The 24,072-nt window shown below is 39.1% G+C and overlaps 1 protein-coding gene across 1 annotated transcript in view; it reads right to left on the reverse strand.

The window, feature by feature from the left end:
* The window catches only part of FDX1 (ferredoxin 1), a 35,000-nt gene extending 13,187 nt beyond the window's left edge, over positions 1 to 21,813 (reverse strand). Inside the window, exons 1-2 of the mRNA XM_032641785.1 lie at positions 21,457 to 21,813; positions 16,466 to 16,590 (exon numbers count right to left, since the gene is read on the reverse strand). Coding sequence (XP_032497676.1) covers positions 16,466 to 16,590; positions 21,457 to 21,656 — 325 coding nt within the window. The 5' untranslated portion in view covers positions 21,657 to 21,813. The remainder of the gene's footprint in view (positions 1 to 16,465; positions 16,591 to 21,456) is intronic.
* Between the last annotated feature and the right edge of the window lie 2,259 nt (positions 21,814 to 24,072).

Raw genomic sequence — 24,072 nt, forward strand, 5'->3', positions numbered from 1 at the left:
TACAGTATGTCTCTCTACCACTTAGGTCTTTGCTCTCTTTCATCAGAGTTATATAACTTTCAGGATACTGATGCTATACATATTTTATTAGATTTAAACCTAAAAATTTCATTTTGAGGAGCTATTGTAAATGTCCTTTTTTTTGTAAATGTTCTTTTAAAAAATTTTTTGGTTTCCAACTGTTCATCGCTGGTACACAGAAATACACTTGACTTTTGTGTGTTGACCTTGTATCCTAGGACCTTGCTAAACTCACTTAGTTCTAAGACTTTTTTAATAGATTCCTTGTGATTTTCTATGTAAATAATCATCTAAAAACAAGACAGTTTTCTTTTCAACCTGTATGCCTTTTAATTTTTTTTATTTTTTCATTATTTTATTTTATTTTACTTATTTTTTAAAAGTTTATTTATTTTTGGCTGCATTGGGTTTTCATTGCTGCGCGCGGGCTTTCTCTAGTTGCAGTGAGCAGGAGCTACTCTTCACTGAGGCACACAGGCTTCTCATTGTGGTGGCTTCTCTTGTTGTGGAGCACGGGCTCTAGGTGTGCGGGCTTCAGAAGTTGTAGCACACGGGCTCAGCAGCTGTGGCACACAGGCCCTAAAGCGCACGGGCTTCAGCAATTGCGGTGGGCTCAGTAGTTGTGGCACGCAGGCTCTAGGGCACGCGGGCTTCAGCAGTTGCGGCACACGGGCTCACTAGTTGTGGCTCGCGGACTCTAGAGTGCAGTCTCAGTAGTTGTGGCGCATGGGCTTAGCTGCTCCACAGCATGTGGGATCTTCCTGGACCAGGGATCGAACCTGTGTCCCCTGCATTGGCAGGCGGATACTTAACCACTGTGCCACCAGGGAAGTCCCCTGTTTTCTTTTTTTGCTTCATTACACAAAGACTTCCAGCATGATGTTAGTAGGGTGGTGAGAACAGACATCCTTGCCTTGTTCCTAATCTTAGGAGAAAGACATTTCATTCTTCAGCATTAAGCATGACGTTAGCTGTAGGCTTTTCATAGATATCCTTTATCAGCATCTGATTTTGCAACACAGCTGCCCACTTGTTTTCAGTTAAAACACGGGAGCTGCCACCAATTCTATATCCCATTTGAACAGAATTCACATCGTTATTGAACGTCCCTGCTGCTCCCAACTCCACTAGAGCCACAACCCAAAGGCTATAGGCAAGAACAAAGTGGATGAGATTCCTGTTGGGCCTAATCTTCTAACTCCTTTTCAGCATCACAGAATTCCCAGGCTCCTATCTAACATGAAATTATCTGCATTGAAAATCAGCAGTATATATATTCCCAATGCCAGACTGCAAAGTGGAGTCCCCATAGTGTATGTGGGGTGTGTGCATTGTGTGTGTGCAGTAGGTGGGCCCAAGGAGTTAAGGAGTTCTTGATCTGGTTTTAAAAGTTAGAAGTTGCAATGCATTTTCTCATAGAAGCCAGGCTATAAATGGTGATTAAGTTAGTTGTGAAGAAACAGGTTCTGTGGGTTGGCCCGAAAAATTTAGCCACCACGTATAACAGTATTTCCATCGGAAAACAAATTCCAAATGCCAACTAGTTGACCTGAAAATGGATTTGGTAAACAAAACCTATCCCTAAAATGGGAAGTGTTTGTTGTTTTTTATGCTTATCACATACACAGGGAACAACTATACAAAACACACAGTGGGAGGCAACCTATCAAAGGAAAAAGGATACAAAAGCAACAACTATAGAACCTTCAATCTAAAACTGATAGCTGGTCAAAATATGGGTACACCGATATAATAATACATGTGGAGAGTTGGGGATTGAAAGTGCAAAAGTTATGTGACTTATGCTTATATACAGCCCCAAAGCAGCACTGACAGCTGTCAGCTTTTAGTGTCTTTATAAGTGGTTGGTTACATAAGAGTAAATTAATAGGGGAAATGTGTACATATGTGTGTATATACATATGTAAATATAGAGATACATACACACATATTAAACATAAAGTGATCACATTTTATGAGGAATACATTCTCAAAGATTTTGAAATTGTTGAAGTCTCATAATTCGAATTATATTCTCAATGAAACAAAATGTAAAGTAAGGAGTGGGTTCTTATAGTTCGTAAATCTATAATCCTCATATCATATTTCTGCTGCAAAATATACTTAGAACAAACATTTGAAGTGAAACTTTTTCCATTACTACGTCCACATTTCAAATAATCAAAGATACTCCATGGCTTACAATAGACGATAATCTGAACTGACTTAGGGACACATTACAGCCGTATTAGCCCCTGATGCCAGCATTTTATCCATCATCCTTGCTTAGTTACACAACAACTGTCATGAACTTAAAGGTATGTACAGTTTAGTGCTGTTTTAATATTGCTGGCATTCTGGCTAATGATTCAGTTCTGTCTCCTAAATTAACAGTAATACAAATCATGATAGGTTTTTGGCTTTCTTCATTGCATTCTGTCACATTTAACTTCTGTCCCAAAATAACTCGCTTTCGGATACATTTTTCGGCATTAACACTTAATGAATGCTTGGCTGAAACTGTCATAGGCTTTAAAATGATATTAAATTATAACCACAGTTTAAAATATCAGCACTACAGTCAACAAAAATCACACAGACATCAGATGTCTGGAAACAGAACAGTTCACATGATACTGACACGTATTTGTTTACAATTGTAAAAGGCATGGAAGCAAATATAAAATTTATAATTCGCACAGCCTGCCAGCTTGAAATTATGGGATTCTTGACAAAAGGTTTGGTTTTCACAGTATTTCTGATTTTACTAGAGTAAGAACCTTAATATTGTTAACCTGTACAATTTCAAATTTGCATAATTTAAAAATTACATTAAGAATAAGTAAGGCATGGGGCTTCCCTGGTGGCGTAGTGGTTGAGAGTCCGCCTGCCAATGGTCCAGGAAGATCCCACATGCCGCGGAGCGGCTGGGCCCATGAGCCATGACTGCTGAGCCTGTGCATCCGGAGCCTGTGCTCCACAATGGGAGAGGCCACAACAGTGAGAGGCCCATGTACCGCAAAAAAAAAAAAAAAAGAATAAGTAAGACATGGTTACTGGCTAATTTCAAGGTTGATGATGAATAAAACTCTGAACTGAGGTGTTTTTTTTTTAAAAAGACCGATACTAAGGTTTTGCACAAAAGCTTAGAAATTCCTGCCATAAAACTATTCCCAGAGAAAATTAGCTATCAGCAGACTATTGCTCCTTTCATGTAATTTGAGAGTTTTCCACCAGGTGTGTGTGTAACCATACTAAGATAATTTGGAGATCTGTAATGATGCTGACAAGACAGACTGCCTAACCCCTTTCCCAAACAAAACTCCAAGGGATAGCTATGTGGAAATATTATATATTAAAAATATGAAACTACATAAAAATATAAAACCTAATTTTCTAGAGTAAACCATGATCCACCAGAGCTGGAAATACAGTATGTTAATAAGGAGTCAATGAACATAATACAAATAGAGATTTATATGATCATTATCAGGGTTACCCAATTTGAATAATTTCCCTCCAAACAGACACATGAAGGAAATACATAATATTTAAGAAAAAAACAAAGTCTGAGATAATAAACTAGGTAAATTTGATCAGAGAGGTGTAACTGCCCCCTAGTGACAGAATAATATAATACACTCTGAAAACTTAAAGATCATCTAAAAAATCTACATTAACTTAAAAGTTGGAAAGGAATGTTCATAAATTTATTGCTTCCAAAATTTACAATTGTCCCTTTTTACTCACTTATCCATTCACTACTTCACTTCATATATAAATAAAACAAGATGATTTTATACTTCATCACAGTCTCTTAGGAGAAAAATGCACAAGTAAACAAATATACAATTAACAGGTTGTGATAAATGCCATGAAAAAAATGAACAGGATGCTGCGATGGAGAATAACAGGTTCAGGGTAATGAAAGAACATTTTGGACTGGGTGGTTGGGCAAAGACCCACTAAGGAAGTATTACAATATAAGATAAACTGAGACCAGATGGATAAAAAGCAAACACATACAGGATATTCAGGGTGGAGTGAGAGGGAAGTGTCCCAGGCAGAAGAAAATGCAAAGCGTGTACAAAGTCTCCAAGCTAGAAATTCTGGGTGAGTTCAGCTCTTGATAAAAGGCCAGTGTGGCCAAACTGAGAGAAAGAACAATGAGAAATGGGGAAGAGGAAGAAAGGCAGATGGAGCCATTAATGCAAAACCTTTTAGGCTAGGGTAAGGAATGTGGATTTTAACCTAAATGAAAAGTTATTCATGGATTTAAATCAAGGAACCTGTCTGATGTGCATTATGATGAATCACCCTAGCTGCTGGGCTCAAGAGCAGAAGCAGAGTAGTGCAGTTCCTGGAACATAGTAACTAGCCAGCCCCAAGTAGTGACTGCAGGGATGGTGAACACAGGACACATTGGAGACATACAGGGAGCACATCTGACAGGAGCTGCTGATGGACTGTAGGTAGAGGATAGGGAAGAAGGAAGAATAAAAGACGTTCTCCAGTTTCAGGCTGGAGCACCTGAGTGATGCTCGCTACTGGCAGAAAAGATTCTCAGAAAGATAAGTTTCAGTGGGGGGGAAAGAATCAAAATCTGTTTAAATATGTTGACTTGTTTAAATGTCTGTGCAATTTCCAAGAAAAGACATAAAGTAGGAAGTTGAATCTATAAGTCCAGGGCTCAGAGGAATGCTGTGAGCTAACAATGTAAACGTAAGAGTCTATGAGCAGCTGCACACCAGTCAGAATGGTCATCATCAAAAATACTACAAACAATAAATGCTGGAGAGGGTGTGGAGAAAAGGGAACCCTCTTGCACTGTTGGTGGGAATGTAAATTGATAAAAAGCCACTACAGAGAACAGTATGGACGTTCCTTAAAAAACTAAAAAGAGAACTACCATACGACCAAGCAATCCCACTACTGGGCATATACCCTGAGAAAACCATAATTCAATTCAAAAAGAGTCATGTACCAAAATGTTCGTTGCAGCTCTATTTACAATAGCCAGGATATGGAAGCTACCTAAGTGTCCATCGACAGATGAATGAATAAAGATGTGGCACATATATAGAATGGAATATTACTCAGTCATAAAAAGAAACGAAACTGAAGTATTCGTAGTGAGGTGGATGGACCTAGAGACTGTCGTACAGAGTGAAGTAAGTCAGAAAGAGAAAAACAAATACCATATGCTAACATATATATGGAATCTAAAAAAAAAAAAAAGGGTCATGAAGAACCTAGGGGTAAGGTGGAAATAAAGACACAGACCTACTAGAGAATGGACTTGAGGATATGGGGAGGGGGAAGAGTAAGATGGGGCAAAGTGAGAGAGAGGCATGGACGTATATACACTACCAAACATAACATAGATAGCTAGTGGGAAGCAGCTGCATAGCACAGGGAGATCAGCCCGGTGGTTTGTGACCACCTAGAGGGGTGGGATAGGGAGGGTGGGAGGGAGGGAGATGCAAGAGGGAAGAGATATGGGGACATATATATATGTATAACTGATTCACTTTGTTATAAAGCAGAAACTAACACACCATTGTAAGGCAATTATATGCCAAAACAGATGTTAAATAAAGTAAATAAAAGTAAATAAAGTAAAAAAAAAGAGTCTATGAGCATCTGGATGGGATTTAAGGTCACAGAAGGAATAAGATCATCCAGGGAGAAACTGTACAGACACTCTGTACTTGGCCACCCTCGTCTGCATATGGTGTTCACCTATGAGCATGACTATAACAAAGGCAATATGTAAAGGGTATCCAGTATTCAACTTTAGAAATGAATTAAATAGTTGCCCCTATAATGTTGTTATCACAACCTCTTCTTTATAAACATAATATTTCAGACTTCTTGACTGCATTTCTGTCATCTTTGCTCTAGAAAGTGGCTATCTTTTGTGAACCTAGTTTATCTTATCTCAAATGTGTATGTACATGCCAAAATTTCTGGACACATTAGGATCCTTGATCTTTAAAGTTTCTCTTCTAAGTCTGTATAAATGAATGCAGAAATCTTATCAAACTACTGAAGACTGTATTGGCATTAAATTTTCTGTATTTCTGGGGCATCAGGGAAAAAAGATTCTGTAAGTGGTTATCTCTGTGTGATAAGACTATAGGGACAAGCAAGAAGAACTACAATCCTGCAACCTGTGGAACAAAAACCACATTCACAGAAAGATAGACAACATGAAAAGGCAGACAGCTATGTACCAGATGAAGGAAGAAGATAAAACCCCAGAAAAACAACTAACTGAAGTGGATAGGCAACCTTCCAGAAAAAGAATTCAGAATAATGAGAGTGAAGATGATCCAGGAACTCGGAAAAAGAATGGAGGCAAAGATCAAGAAGATGCAAGAAGTGTTAAACAAAGACCTAGAAGAATAAAAGAACAAACAAACAGAGATGAACAATACAATAAATGAAATGAAAACTACACTAGAAGGAATCAATAGCAGAATAACTGAGGCAGAAGAACAGATAAGTGACCTGGAAGACAGAATGGTGGAATTCACTGCTGCGGAACAGAATAAAGAGAAAAGAATGAAAAGCAATGAAGACAGCCTAAGAGACCACTGGGACAACATGAAATGCAACAATGTTCGCATTATAGGGGTCCCAGAAGGAGAAGAAAGAGAGAAAGGACATGAGAATATATTTGAAGAGATTATAATTGAAAACTCCCCTAACATGTGAAAGGAAATAGCCACCCAACTCCAGGAAAGGCAGAGAGTCCCATACAGGATAAATGCAAGGAGAAACATGCCGAGACACACAATAATCCAACTGGCAAAAATTAAAGACAAAGAAAAATTATTGAAAGCAGCAAGGGAAAAATGACAAACAACATACAAGGGAACTCCCATAAGGTTAACAGCTGATGTCTCAGCAGAAATTCTACAAGCCAGAAGGGAGTGGCATGATATACTTAAAGTGATGAAAGGGAAGAACCTACTACCGAGATTAAACTACCTGTCAAGGATCTCATTCAGATTTGATGGAGAAATCAAAAGCTTTACAGACAGGCAAAAGCTAAGAGAATTCAGCACCACAAAACCAGCTCTACAACATATGCTAAAGGAACTTCTCTAAGTGGGAAACACAAGAGAAGGACCTACAAAAATAAACCCAAAACAATTACGAAAATGGTAATAGGAACATACATATCAATAACTACCTTAAACGTGCATTGATTAAATGCTCCAACCAAAAGACACAGGCTCGTTGAATGGATACAAAAACAAGACCCACATATATGCTGTCTACAAGAGACCCACTTCAGACCTAGAGACACATACAGACTGAAAGTGAGGGGATGGAAAATATATTCCATGCAAATGGAAATCAAAAGAAAGCTGGAGCAGTAATACTCATATCAGATAAAACAGACTTTAAAATAAAGAATGCTACAAGAGACAAGGAAGGACACTACATAATGATCAAGGGATCAATCCAAGAAGAAGATGTAACAATTATAAATATATATGCACCCAACATAGGAGCACCTCAATACATAAGGCAACTGCTAACAGCTATAAAAAAGGAAATCGACAGTAACACAGTAATAGTGGGGGACTTTAACACCTCACTTATACCAATGGACAGATCATCCAAACAGAAAATTACAGAAAATTAATAAGGGAACACAAACTTTAAATGATAAAATAGATCAGATAGATTTAATTGATATTTATGGGACGTTCCATCCAAAAACAGCAGATTACACTTTCTTCTCAAGTGCGCATGAAATATTCTCCAGGATAGATCACATCTTGGGTCACAAATCTAGCCTCAGTAAATTTAAGGAAACTGAAATAATATCAAGCATCTTTTCTGACCACAACTCTATATAAGATTAGAAATGAATTCAAGGGAAAAAATGTAAAAAACACAAACACATGGAGGCTAAAAAATACGTTACTAAATAACCAAGAGATCACTGAAGAAATCAAAGAAAAATCAAAAAATACCTAGAGAAAAATGACAATGAAAACATGACTATTCAAAACCTATGGGATGCAGAAAAAGCAGTTCTAAGAGGGAAGTTCATAGCAATACAAGCCTACCTCAAGAAACAAGAAAAATCTCAAATAAACAATCTACCCTTACACCTAAAGGAACTAGAGAAAGAACAAACAAAACCCAAAGTTAGCAGAAGGAAAGAAATCATAAAGATCACAGCAGAAATAAATGAAATAGAAACAAAGAAAACAATAGCAAAGATCAATAAAACTAAAAGCTGATTCTTTGAGAAGATAAACAAAATTTGATAAACCATTAGCCAGACTCATCAAGAAAAAGAGAGGACTCAAATCAATAAAATTAGAAATGAAAAAGGAGAAGTTACAACACACACTGCAGAAATACAAAGCATCCTAAGAGACTACTACAAGCAACTCTATGCCAATAAAACGGACAACCTGGAAGAAATGGACAAATTCTTAGAAAGGTATATCCTTCCATGACTGAACCAGGAAGAAATAGAAAATATGAATAGACCAATCACAAGGAATGAAATTGAAACTGTGATTAAAAATCTTCCAAGAAACAAAAGCCCAGAGCCAGATGGCTTCACAGGTGATTTCTATCAAACATTTAGAGACGAGCTAACACCCATCCTTCTCAAGCTCTTCCAAAGAATTGCAGAGGAAGGAACACTCCCAAACTCATTCTATGAGGCCACCATCCCCCGATCCCAAAACCAGACAAAGATACTACAAAAAAAGAAAATTACAGACCAATATCACTGATGAATATAGATGCAAAAATCCTCAAAATAGTAGCAAACCGATTCCAGCAACACATCAAAAGGATCATACACCATGATCAAGAGGGATTTATCCCAGGGATGCAAGGATTCTTTAATATATGCAAATCAATCAATGTGATACACCATATTAACAAATTTAAGAAGAAAAACCATATGATCATCTCAATAGATGCAGAAAAAGCTTTTGACAAAACTCAACACCCATTATGATAAAAACTCTCCAGAAAGTGGGTATAGAGGGAACCTACCTCAAAATAATAAAGGCCATATATGACAAACACACAGCCAACATCATTCTCAGTGGTGAAAAACTGAAAGCATTTCCTCTAAGATCAGGAACAAGACAAGGATATCCACTCTCACCACTATTATTCAACTTAATTTTGGAAGTCCTAGCCATGGCAATCAGAGAAGAAAAAGAAATAAAAGGAATACAAATTGGAAAAGAAGAAGTAAAACTGTCACTGTTTGCAGATGACATGATACTATACATAGAGAATCTTAAAGATGCCACCAGAAAACTACTAGAGCTAATCAATGAATTTGGTAAAGTTGCAGGATACAAAATTAATGCACAGAAATCTCTTGCATTTCTATACACTAATGATGAAAAATCTGAAAGAGAAATTAAGGAGTCCATTTACCATTGCAACAAAAAGAATAAAATACCTAGGAATAAACCTACCTAGGGAGACAAAAGACCTGTATACAGAAAACTATAAGACACTGATGAAAGAAATTAAAGATGATACAAACAGATGGAGAGATATACCATATTCTTGGATTGGAAGAATCAGTACTGTGAAAATGACTACACTACCCAAAGCAATCTACAGATTCAATGCAACCCCTATCAAATTACCAATGGTATTTTTTACAGAACTAGAACAAAAAACCTTAAAATCTGTATGGAGACACAAAAGACCCAAGTAGCCAAAGCAGTCTTGAGGGAAAAAATCGGAGCTGGAGGAATCAGACTCCCTGACTTCAGACTATACTACAAAGCTACAGTAATCAAGACAATATGGTACTGGCAGGAAAACAGAAATACAGATCAATGGAACAGGACGGAAAGCCCAGAGACAAACCCACGCACATATGGTCACCTTATCTTTGATAAAGGAGGCACGAATGTACAGTGGAGAAAGGACAGCCTCTTCAATAAGTGGTGCTGGGAAAACGGGACAGGTACATGTAAAAGTATGAGATTAGATCACTCCCTAACACCATACACAAAAATAAGCTCAAAATGGATTAAAGACCTAAATGTAAGGCCAGAAACTATCAAACTCTTAGAGGAAAACATAGGAAGAACACTCTTTGACATAAATCACAGCAAGATCTTTTTTCCTAGAGTAATGGAAATAAAAACAAAAATGGACCTAATGAAACTTAAAAGTTTTGCAAAGCAAAGGAAACTACGAACAAGAGGAAAAGACAACCCTCAGAATGAGCGAAAGTATTTGCAAATGTTTCAACAGACAAAGGATTCATATCCAAAATATATAAACGGCTCATGCAGCTCAATATTAAAAAAACAAACAACCCAATCAAAAAATGGGCAGAAGACCTAAACAGACATTTCTCCAAAGAAGACATACAGATCACCAAGAAGCACATGAATAGCTGCTCAACATCACAAATTATTAGAGAAATGCAAGTCAAAACTACAAAGAGGTATCACCTCACACCAGTTAGAATGGGCATCATCAGAAAATCTACAAACAACAAATGCTGGAGAGGGTGTGGAGAAATGGGAACCCTCTTGCACTGTTGGTGGGAATGTAAATTGATACAGCCACTATGGAGAACAGTATGGAGGTTCCTTAAAAAACTAAAAATAGAATTACCATATGACCCAGCAATCCCACTACTGGGCATATACACAGAGAAAACCATAATTCAAAAAGACACATGCACCCCAATGTTCACTGCAGCACTATTTACAATAGCCAGGTCATGGAAGCAGCCTAAATGCCCATCGAGAGACGAATGGATAAAGAAGATGTGTTACATATATACAATGGAATATTACTCAGCCATAAAAAGGAAGGAAATTGGGTCATTTGTAGAGACGTGGATGAATCTAGACACTGTCATACAGAGTGAAGTCAGAAAGAGAAAAATATTGTATATTAACACCTATATTTGTAACCTAGAAAAATGGTATGAACCGGTTTGCAGGGCAGAAATTGAGACACAGATGTAGAGAACAAACGTATGAACACCAAAGGGGGAAAGCGGCGGGGGAAGGGTGTGGTGGTGTGATGAATTGGGAGACTGGGATTGGCATATATACACTATTATGTATAAAATGGATAACTAATAAGAACCTGCTGTATAAAAAGATAAATAAAATAAAATTCTAAAATTCAAGAAAAAAAAATCTCCCCCCCAAAAGAAAAGTAAAAATTATAGGAAGTTCTGATTTTTTTAATGTTCTTCTTAAATTTGTTATAATGAACAATGAGCCTGTAGTAATAACTATATTAACAAAATTAGCTAACATCTATTTAGCCTTGCTTAGATAAACTCACTGGACCTTTACAGGAACCTTACGAGATAGATACTAACATTATTCCCATTTTACCCTAAAGGAGACGAGGTATGAAGGGGTTAGAGACCTAACCCAAGGTCACAAAGCTGGCAAAGTGACAGAGCTGGGGAACAAATCAAGGCCGAAGACTCCATTCTTAATCATTCTAACCAATGGCTTCCAAAAAGAATGTTTTAATTTTGAGTTCTATTTTACATCACAACCTAGTATACATATACTTTGTAAAATAGCTAAACAAGCATTTCATGGAATAATACAAAAGACGGTGTGTTTTTACATGTTCTTTTTAATTACTTTAAATTCTAGTTGAAAGCTATTAAGTTGATTATATGACCCACAAATGGTTGCAACCTGCAGTTTGAAAAACAGTGTACTACAATATATACCTTTTAAAAATTAAAGAAAAATACTTTTAAAAAATTTTAAAGATACTTTCAAGTATTAACGTCAAAATACTTATACTTTTATTTCAAAGTAATGGAAAGCAACTTATGAAAACTATCTACTATAAATAAAGTAATGTAAAATACTTTATGTAGCTACTGAATGTAGCTTCATGTAAAAAAGAAGTTAAAAGCCCTTCAAATAAATGTTTAAAATTAATTTTCCTTTTTTTTGCACATTTAAAGAGGCTTTCCTAATGGCTGAAAATAATACCTCATCTGAAAAACAGGCAAACAGTTTGAGCAAACAATTTATAAAACAAGCTTTACTAAGTAATTCCATCCCCAGGAATTTAATGCAAGAAAATTATAGAACATAAACACAGAAAGGTATTTCTGGGGATGTTCACCTTAAGGTTATTTACAATAGTTGAAAATTGGAAGCCACCTAAATGTCCAAAGAAAGAGATGGATTAAATACACCATGGCACTTAAAGTCTCCCCTCTGCCTCCCTCCTATCAACAGGTAATCACTGATATTTGTTTTTAAGACTCCTTTCAGAGATTTTTTTTCTTTTTTAAACACAGCCATATAGTATCCCCTTGTAGGACTATATAGATCAGTCCTCTATTGATGGGCATTTGCTTCTTTCAAATCTTTTGCTGTTACAAACATCTTTGCAGTAAACAGCCTAGTATACATGTCCTTTCCTAAAGCTGAGATGGAATCTGTGGAGAAATTTACAGAAAGAGATTTACCGGTTCACAGCCTCCACATTAGCCTTCCCAGAGCACAAGAGATCAGCTTTCTCAAGGGCAGGAACAAAGTTCACTATTTATTTTACATACCCTTATACAGAGTGGTAACAGGGTCCACATACACAGATGTGCAAAGGCCCAAGAATATCTCCACATACTTTCCTTAAGCTCTCTGAACTTTTATAACAGCTGATTTAACATCTTTGTCTAGTAAGTCTAATACCTGGGCCTCCTTGGGGACAGTCTCTATTGACTGCTTTTTTTTTTCCTGAGTATGGACCATACTTTCCTGTTTCTTTGGGTGTCTTGAATTTTTTTATTGCCAAGTGGACATTCTAAGTAATATAATATGGTAACTCTGGAAGTCAGATCACCACTGTCTCCCCTGGGTTTGTTGTTGTGGCTGGCTTTTTGGTTTTTGTTGTTGCTGCTATTTGTTTCTCTAGTGACTTTCCCAGACTAACTCTGAGGTCTGTATTCCCTGTAGCACGTGACCACCAATGTCTCCACTCAGTGAGCTTAGTGGTCAGCTAGATGACTGGATGGAGGTTTCCTTCAGTGCTCTGAACCAATATGGCTTCTACCCTTTGCTGAGGAGCTCAGTGCGTGATTAGGCGCACCTTCAGCGTTCAAGCAGTCTACATGTCCGTCTTGGCCTTCACCTGCATGGGACCTCAAAGTCAGCCAGAGATGAGAGACTGGGGCCCTGTCGGGTCTTTCCTGGGCACAAACACAGTCCTGCATTTGTGTGTGGCCTTCTAGATCCCTGAAGCATTTCAAAGCCCACTACAGAGATCTCGTTCCCCAGATCTTCCTTTTAGATTTTTGGCCAAGCTCTTGTTTGCTCCAAGTGGCATCACAGCCTCAGGCAGCACAGTGTTCAACGACTGCAGGTAATTATTTTAGATGGAAGTCCTAGGGACAGAGACTTCCCACAGAGCAATCTCTGAGGCAGGTCAAATAACAACTCCCTGGAACGGAGCTTTTCTGAGAAGCTGCAAGACAAGTGACAACGTTCTGGACATGGGACCTTCTGAGGAACTCAAACCAGTTTGCCCCTCCAGTGGCCACAAGGCTGCTGGTTTTTAAGGCTACTGTTGAACTGGAGAGAGGAGAAGGTGAATAGGGCAAGTTAAAATGCCACAAATCCTACTGTTCTTACCAACGTAGCCACTATGCTAAGCACTTCACTTCCAATACCCTATTTAATCTTTAACAACCCTATGAGGTTAGAACTATTACAATCCTATTTTACAGAAGAGGAAACTGAGGCATACAGACATAAAGTAGCTTGCTCCAGGTCTCATGGCTAGTAAGTGACAATGTTGGTTTATGAACCACAATTTGTCTAATTCCAGAGTCTATTCTCAATTACTGTGCAATGTACTACTTTTCATTTGTGAGAGAGTAATTCAGAGAAACCCAGCTTAGTCAAAAGTGTTGCTGAATATGTACTCATGAGGGAGATCAATTATTTATAAATTTTATAGAATATATAAATTATAAATGGGTTCTTTTCCATAAATTAGTTGTTCTTAACCATGGTATGGATCTGAACCACGTCGAGCTTTTTAAAAGGATACCTGCACAACTTCCCTTTCTCCCTTACCATCAAGGATGTAACATTTTTTAAAGTTCTGCAGAATTCTGAAACTCAGTCCTAGCCAAGAACCACTGCATTAGAGTAAAAAATTCCTTAAAACTGGAACTATATCAACTATTTCATCACCTAATTTCTGTAACAAGTGTTCACAAAGGAAAGATGTTTCTTAGAGCAAAAGGCATAAAGGAAAAAGCAGAGGTTTAGGAGTTAGAGAGACTTAGGTTTGAATCTTAGCCTTCTCACTTGCTACCTGTATGACCCAGGGAACATTAATTTCTCTGAACTTTAGTTTCTTCATCTATAAAGTTAAAAAAAAAATCTACCTCTTAGAGTTATTACAATAATAGATAACATATGCTGGGATGTAGTATGCACTCATATGGTAGTTGTTACAGTTATCCCTGAAACTGACATTAGATTGAGAAATTCAGCAAATATTACTGACTGCCAACTCTGGTTACCTGAGTGATAACAGTCTTCCAAAAGCACAAAGTCTAATAAAGGAAAGAGATATTCCCTCTAAAAAGGAAAACTGAGATGAATATTAACATAGAGAAGTATATTTAATATATCATGGGAAAATGGAGGAGGAAAAATAATTCTGATCTGAAAAGTGTTCTTAAAAGTGCAATGTGGGGCTTCCACCTGCCGATGCAGGGGACGCGGGTTCGTGCCCCGGTCCGGGAAGATCCCACATGCCACAGAGCGGCTGGGCCCGTGAGCCATGGCCGCTGAGTCGTCCAGAGCCTGTGCTCCGCAACAGGAGAGGCCACAGCAGTGAGAGGCCCGCGTACCGCAAAAAAAAAAAAAAAAAAAAAATGTGAACAGTGCCTTGAAAGAAGAATAGTCAGATATGCTCCCTGGACCTGATTGCAGACCAATGGTTCTCAAACTTAAACATGCAACCAAATCACATGGAGGGCTTGTTAAAACACACATTTCTGGGCCACACCCCAGACCTTCTGAATCAGTAGATCTGGAGTGGGGCCTGAGAATGTGCATTTCCCAAGTGACACTGATGGAACCCTCTTAAAGAACCACCGTTCTAGATAGAGAGAATGCTCGAGCAAAACTGACAAGTGATATACAGGGTAACCCTGAGCTCTAAGATGTCAGCTTCCAGGACATGGGCTTTGTGTGAGTGGTTAAGGAACATGGTCAAAAGCCTAGAAATGAAAACTTTCTAAACAAAACACTTCCTTCTCTAGTAAGAGGTAGATTAAGTACCCTTTCTAGGAAGGTGAGATGACGTTCAAGACTACGTATGGTGATGAATGCTAACTAGACTTACTGTTCAGGTGATCACTTCACAGTGTATACAAATATCAAACCATTATGTTGTATACCTGGAACTAACATATCAATTATTATCTCAATAAAAATAAAATAAAATAAGAAAGTAGTAAGTAAAATAAAACTCACTTAAAATAAAAAGAATGCATAAGCTCAATGTAATTAAGAAAACACCAGTCTGGGAATTCCCTGGCAGTCCAGTGGTTAGGACTCAATGCTTTCACTGCCAAGAGCCCAGGTTCAATCTCCGGTTGGGAACTAAGATCCCATAAGCCACGTGGCGCAGACATATATAAATAAATAAATAAAATAATTTAAAAAAAAATTAAATTAAAAAGAAAAAGAAAGCACCAGTCAAACCCAAATTAAGGAACATTTTACAAAATACTTACCAGTACTTTTCAAAAGTATCAAGGTCATGAAAAACAAGACTGAGGAAATGTCAGACTGAAGGAGACTAAGGAGATATGATAACTAAATGCAATGTGGGATCCTGGATTGAACCCCAAAACAGAGACATTAGTGGGAAAGCTAGCAAAATTCTATAAATCTGTAGTTTTTTAGTTATTGAACCAATGTTAATTTCTGTGTTTTGATTATTGTATTATGGTTATATAAATTGTTAACAGTAGGGGAAGCTGAGTGAAGATTATACAGAAACTCTGTACTATTTTTGCAACTTTTCTATAAGTCAAAGATTATTTCAAACTAAAAAGTTTAAAAAAAGACTAAGTTAAAATAATTTAACTACCCACTGATATGACATTTATTATCTCAACCTGGTATCTTTCAATTCCACTTCCTACTCCCAGCTTTGCATTGCACACATAATCAATAAGGTAATGAAGCAACAGACTTTGGGGCATATAGCTAATTAATGTTCAAAGAAGAGAAACACAGTGTCACTTATTCTTTATAGGTGAGAATATAACACTAACACATCCTGAATTTTAATATTTCACTTAGCATACTCTAGTTAAAATTCTTCAAAAAAACAAAGCTGAAACCTATTCAATAGTTTCACTTATAAATTTTAAAGAATGTTCCATACTCACCAAAACCATCAATATCAAGATTATTTTCAACCACAATATCTAGTAGAGTGTCACCAACTTTTCCTTTGCTTGTTAATGTTTCACCGTCACGGTTTATAAAGTGGACTGTTATTTTATCTTCTGAGCTGGAAAAGGAAGCAGTCCTTTATTATTTTTAATAATTTCAAAAGATACTTTAAAATAATTGTTCTAAGAACCTGTAACGTCAAAAAATAGGCTGTGTGTGTGCCTATGTGCATGCAAATATCCTCCTTTACGGTACTTTCTTTTCTTTCCCAAGTTCATTTGGGAAGGAGACACCACAAATCACAGGCATATCTATCTACCCACCTACCAGGAGGGAAGCTCTGCCACCTTAAAGGAAATAGCAAGTACATCACTATCAAGGCCACCTGTAGTATGTGTCTCCCCAGTGGTCACTCTCAGGTCACAGTTACATGAAATGCTTAGCAATCATTATCACTCGTGAAGTTTGCTTTGCTCTCACATAGCTCTCTAAAAAACAATGTCTCTATGAATGTGTCCCTAAAAGACTAGGTGACGGTTGTGGAGAGCTTTAAAAACAAATCATTCTGCTATTGATAAGGCAATTGTTATGCAAGTGTCTGATAAGTATGGTCACTGAGAGCCAGCAGTTTGATAGTTTTCTGAGTATTTGAACATCTCATTTTGGTCCATATAGTGTACTCGAAAAACAAAGGGACTAGAAAAAGGGTTTTCTTTGCTTGAATATGTCAGAAAATAAATATAATATCTCCTTACATGTTTCATTACTATAGGATAGCTATCAGCTAGTTATCAGTTAGCTAACTAAAATTTCTTACCCTTCTCACAAACATCAGTCCAAACTTTGGGAAAAGAAATCATATTATTATTGGGCTTCCCTGGTGGCGTAGTGGTTGAGAGCCCGCCTGCCGATGCAGGGGACACGGGTTCGTGCCCGGGTCTGGGAAGATCCCACATGCCGCAGAGTGGCTGGGCCCTTGAGCCATGGCCGCTGAGCCTGTGAGTCCGGAGCCTGTGCTCCGCAACGGGAGAGGCCACAACAGTGAGAGGCCCGTGTACCGCAAAAAAAAAAAAAGAAATCATATTATCAACTAGATACTTATCCTCCACTACTGGTCATTTAAATTTTTACCTCACAATTGAAAAGATGTACTTCAGCTTAAACGAATTAGTTGTAATTTTCACTACTGCCAATAGATGGTAATAGTCCATCAAAGAAAACGTTGTTTAGTTTAAGTAAAACCTAGAATTACATAATTTCAGAGCTAAAAATATCTTGCAAGTTACCAAGTCCATCATCTCATTTCCCAAACAAGGCAGCTGAGGCCTTATCAGATAATGTCATCCTTGATAACTCAATGCTGAAAAATGAGGATCCTAGTAATTAAAAATTTTGATCAGAAGTGTGTGTGTGTGTGTGTGTGTGTGTGTGTGTGTGTGAGAAAGAGAGAGAGAATGTCCCTTAAATGGGCATGTGCTCTCTGACTTCTTTTTGTAGCAAAAAATGCTTTAAAGCAAGTATTCCCAAACATTCGTGATTTTCAGCTAGGCAACTGCTATTTTTTCGAAGAAAAATGACTAGGAATGAAGATACTCTGGAGGCAGGGAGACCACACTGGAGGTCATAAACAAAGCAGGGACGTAGGAGACACTGATTTGAGAGATACTGAGAGATATTCAGGAGGCAGAATTTAAAACTTTTGGAGAGGGAAGAAATGTTGTTGAAATTTCTAGCTCGGACAATGAGGGAGTACAGTTTGACTTAAGTTTAACTTAGGAGGAGAAGGAGCTTTGGGGAAGATTGGAAATGAGTTCAACTTTAGACCTGTTTGATTTAATAATAAACAGATGCAAATGTCCAGAAGCCTGATGGAAATATGGGTCTGAGCCCTGCAGAAGCCTAGAGATTTGACATCAAAAAATGCCTGGTAGCCTAAGGTACAAGAAGTGCAGCAGAAAGAATTCCATCATTTATACACACTACTGAAGGCCGGAGGTTTGGGCACTGCTGCTCTTCTGCAGCACTCTAGAGATGAGCTACAGCCAAGTAATTGCAACTCTAACGTCAGACTCCTCTTCTGTAAAATCAGGGTAACATTTATCTCATAGTTTTGACAACATATGCAAAATTCCTAACATACTGTAGGGCTCAACAAACACTGATTGATAACTTTTATTTAAAAGTCCTTTTGTTGTTAAGGAGCCTGAACTGCTACTACATATTAAAAAAGGTGTACAGCCCCAGAAAAAAACTGCAGAGTAAGAGTAATAACAGGTTTATCAAAGAACAGGAGAGGAAGCAGAAATGAGAGATAAAAAGTAATTTTGCAGCTGAGAAAGTATGGAATATAAGATGTAAGAGTCAGAAAACGTAGATTCTAGCCCTGGTTCTGACATACGTATACTCATTAGGTGACCATGGGTAAAATGGCAATAACAGTGACTTCACCCAGCTGCTGAGAGAATTAAAGGAGAGAAAGTTTGTGGAAATATTTTGTTCCTTAAAGCATTATACACATGTACTTTATCCAGGTAACTTTATCCATTCACTATTAACAAGTGGTATTTGTGGGTTTTCTATAGTTTTCTTCTCCAATTCTAAGAACTAGCAAAAAGCTTCTAGCTGTTTCCAAAAAGGGTAAGATTTCATGCACTAGGAAATAATTAGGATCCTTCTAAATCCTCTATCATCCATGAGTTAGCCAGCACCACAAACAACTATTTTCTTCACTTGTTTACCCTTTATGCACCGCCATTTATTCTGCTCAACCACAGCAGATATTTTGACAAAGCTCTCCAGGGGCTGCTGTGGTAAAGCTCTTAACAGACTTCTAATAGGGAGAGGAGTTATGGCTGCTGATGCCCACCCTTTCACTATGTGGGGTAGCCTGGGGTAGTTGGTCCAAGAAAAGGGCCCCGTCTAGGGCTCCCCACTTCCATAGCCACCTTAACTCTTCCAAATGACCCTATGGGCTAAAGAATTATCAACTCTAATGGTGCTCAAAAAACAAACAAACACTATGTGAGTTCTAGTCCTAGTTTTGCATGCTACTTACTATAAATTTTTATTCTCGTTTATCTCCCTCACCTATCTCAGGATTTTCTTAAGAGTCAAGGGAAGTAATACATGTGAAAGCCCTTTACAACATAAATCACTACAAAATATAAAGTACTATATCAGGGTATTTTGGAGTAAAAGGAGTTTTTCGACTCTCAATTACTGAAAGCTTATCTAAATGTCAAACTTCAAAGTCAGAACTACAGCTTCTAGACTGTTCTGTCCAAACTTTGTAAAATAACAGATATATTCTATAGCTGTGATGTCCCAGACAGTAGCTTCTAGCCATGTGTGTTTATCCAGTACTTGAAATGTGGCCAGTGGAACTGGGAAAATGATTCTTTAATTTTATTTAACTTTAATTATCTTAAATGACTACATGTGGTTAGTAGTGACCATATTGGATAGCATAAGTCTTAGATAATAAGAGTCAGAAAACCTAGTTGTAGCTCCAAAGTCTGTGATAGGAAGCACAGGGCACCAATGGAAACTGTGCCAATGAGGGGGAAAGCAGGTTTATAAGGGAGCAGACAGATGTGCTTCCCTTTAAGACAACTTGATGTACCAATTCAAACAGTAAGTTTGGGGGATATAATTCCCATTTACAAAAGCAATCATGTTCCTTTAAATACTAGTTACACAAATATGTTCAACATATGTCCCAATTTATACACAAATTTTCAAGAAAGCATACAATGCAGAAAACAAGGCATCCAGGCAGAGAAAGGTCAAAGACAGGAAAGTGTAACGGAAACAGGGACAAATAACCCCTGCTTGCCTTCCCCATTATCTCCCTCACAGTTCATGCAACAAAAATGTATTGAGCACCCACTATATTATGGGATTACAGGAGAAAAGATGAGTAACTCCTCCACCCTATTCTCAGGAACCTCATGAAAAAGAAACTAGAGAGGAATACAAATCCAGCCCTTTCTCCCTGCAGCTCCTTCTTGCTACTACACAACAGCAAGGGAGTCAAAGAGCTGTTCCGAGACCTGCATTATATAAGGCGCCAACACAGTGCTATACTCTGAAATTATGAGGAAATGTTCTATTATATCTAAGGGGATTCTGTCTTTGAGAAACGAATCTGCCCAAGAATATAAGACTGCAACATATTTTGGGCAAATTTTCTCTCACCTCTTTCGACACTTAATACAAAACACAACGCTGTGAGCCTAGGAGGCAGCTGATGCTAACAGGTGGGATCTACTGAGTCCTCGATACTGGCCAGACACAAGACTCCCTGCATTACCTGTATGCTCTCATTTGTTCTTCAAATAATCCTGTGAAGCCGACACGATTATTATCCTCCACTGACGTTAGACAAACTGGACAATAAGTGTCAAAGCCCAGTTTAAAACCCTGCCTTGCCAGTCCAACGCTGGGGCTTTTACCCCGACAGCAACCACAAGAGAGCAAACAGGGAAGCTCGGGGACAGAGCGGGTGTATCCTAAATGGACACGGACTTGGAGACAGAACGTCCTGACCTAGCAGGAGGAAGGCACGATAAGAAACTGCAGGCCAGGACACGAACGGGGCGCATCTTACGAAGGTCACCGCGGTTTCGAGCATAGCAAAGGTTAGATCCTCGCCAAACCGCACGGAGAACCAGCGGCAGCAAAGTGCCCGGTTTTCCTGAGGGCACAGGAGGCACTGGGACAAGGAGATCGGGGGTCCCGGGCCTCCATTCCCCGCCAGGCGTCAGTGGATCTGAAAGGCAACTTGGCAGCGGTAAGTAAAGGAGGCCGTGACCACACCAAGCGACCTGCCGGTGACACGGAGAAGGCGGAGCAAGAGGCGGGCGGGGCCGGGCGTGTGGCCCGCACGCCGTCGCCGGGGGAAGCAGACGGAACCGGAAAGCGGGCGGAAGGAGCGCGGCAGTTCTGCCAGGGACCCAACGCCCACGCGCCCCCTGCGCCTCACCTGCTCCGCGCGCGCGCCGACACGCTCAGCGTCCGCGTCGCCGCAGCTGCGCCGCCGCCCAGGCCCGGCCTGGCGCTCCCGCCCTGCCCCCGGCTCCCCTGGAGACCGCCGGCTCCCGCGCGGGGTCCGGCGAGGAGCAGCCACCGGCCGGCTGTGTCGCCGAGGGCGGCGGAGGCGACACGCAGGAGACGAGCGGCCATAGCCGGTCGGATAACTACGGGAGACGACGCAGGCCGCACTGCAGCCGCCACGAGAGGGAGGCTCCAAGACTGGGGGCGGGCTGACGCTGCGCCTGCCTGACGCCCGGGGTCCCGGCCAGCGCCCGTTCAGTGCACCGCCAAGGCCTCACGCCCCTTCCGGCTGACCTATAAGTCCCGCGGGCCGCGAGGGCGGCCCCGCCTCCCGGGCGTGGTTATAGAGGCGGGGCTACGCGCCTTGTTGTTCACCTACTGACCAGGTTTTGTATTGATGACCTTGCTGCTTTGTTACCTTCTGGAGTTGCCAAGCAGGAACAATAAATTTTACAAGATAGCTGAACGTCTGACGGAAAGATACAGTAAAACAATCCCCAGTTAACTAAACCACTTTCTTTTGTCCTGCGCTTCCCTCCTCCTCCTGCCCATTAAGAAAAAAAAAAAAATGGGAGATTGTCATCTTGGAGTTCAAAAACTATGATAAAAGGGAATTCTAGCCATTGTCAACAAGGACAGTGGGAAATTTCAGAAAGCCAATAGGCAGACACCCAGGAGAATAACTATGACTATAAAGTTACAAATGATCACGGTAATGAATAAACGAGGATACCGAAGAAGGCAGATAATGATCCTAGGCTTTGAATGGCAAATAGATGCTCGTTGAGCACCTGAAATCCATGAGCCTGAACAGGAAACTGGTGAACTGAGATTTTTTTAAAGAATTTTTAAAAACCTGGAAGATTAATTTTAAAATACACTTTATCACAGTTAATAGGTTGTGGTGGGAAAAGCATGGGCTTTAAGGTCAGAAATAGCGATGTTCAAATCCAAGGTCTACCACTTCTGAGCTCTGAGACCTTGGATAAATTTTTCTTTTAGAGGGTCAGAACCTCCATAACAGTTTTACATGGATAAGATGTTCCATCCTTCAGGGCCATCCTGAGGGTTAGAAAAACTGACAGGCAGGATGGGATAGTGCGTCACAAAGAGCCGTAACTTTTCCTGGGCCTTCCTGCCTAAGGCTACTCTTCAAAGGCTAAAGTCAGCTGGATATTGCAAATATGCTAAACACAATAAAAGATACTTTAAAGAATATTCAGAACAAGAAAGTACAGGCCTGAGTAAAGTCCCTCGAGACAATGTATGGTGAGTTCTGAACCTGAGGGCAGAGAGTCGGCAGTCATTCGGCTCCTAAATTGCCTCAGTCTTCTGGTAAAGAGAAAGACGTTCGAGTTGAACCGGTCACAGCAAACCCTGCAAGTAAGCCAGAAGAGGAGGTTGTAAAAGAACAGTTAATCTTTTTTTTATAAGGTCAAATCTCCAAAGTCAGATGAATGACTTGTAGGAGGAGAACTGGATAAAAAAAACAAACCAAAAAAACCCGCTGCAGATGATCCCTCTCCTCTCAGCCCTCTTAGTGTAAATCCAGCTTCAGCTCCGTTAGGGCACTTACAGCTCTCTGCTTTGTGGGGTAGTTGCTTGTATACATAGTTCATCTTAGTAGGCCCCGCACTGCCAGGGACAAGGCCTTGAGCTTATCAAGGTTTCAATAAGTATTTGTGAATAAGTGAATACTGTCATGTAATTTCCATTAGTAATCACCAGAATTCATGAATCACGTGCATGAAAATTAAAGATGAATAAAAAAAGGTTTTCCAGATTTTCAAAGGCCAGTAAGGGTAGATTCCAAAAATTACAGATATCAAGATTCGGCAGTATTCCAGAGGGAATTTATAAACATATGGTTTGTGAACACAGATAAAAAGGTGATACGGAATTACGGAGGACAAGCTTTTGCTTGCGTATTTCTCTGTCTTATGAAACTCCCACCCTTCCATCTTTCACTCCTGTCAAAATCCATCTGTATTATGAAACTCAACTAAAATTCCATCTTTCCCATGAAGTCATGCTTACTCATCACAAAAGATCATCCCTCCCTCTGCTGAATGCCTAAGACCTTTGTTTATTCTTGTAAAATTTATGGTACCCATTGTTTCAAATAGGATAGTGTTCATGAAAGTGCTTTGTAAACTGTAAAGTGTTATAAAATTTAGGTTCCATGTTTATAGAGCACCTACTCTGAGCTTCGCAGTACCTTGTGCTCCATCACAAATACTTTGTGTAGCTCCTTTAGACTGAAGCTCCCAAGAGTAGGAAGGCTGTCTTATTCATCTTCGTATCCCCAGCAGCTGGCATAGTTCCTGGCACAAAGCAGCCATTTAATAGTATCTTTGTTAAGAACTGTGTTAGGAACTTTCACAATTTTTTAAAATTAAAGTATATTTGATTTACAAAATTGTGATTGTTTCAGGTATACAGCAAAGTGATTCAGTTATATATATATTTTCAGATTATTTTCCATTATATGTTATTACAAGATATTGAATATAGTTCCTTTTGCTACACAGTAAATCCTTTTTGC

This window comes from Phocoena sinus, chromosome 8, assembly GCF_008692025.1.
Source record: "Phocoena sinus isolate mPhoSin1 chromosome 8, mPhoSin1.pri, whole genome shotgun sequence".
Lineage (NCBI taxonomy): Eukaryota > Metazoa > Chordata > Mammalia > Artiodactyla > Phocoenidae > Phocoena > Phocoena sinus.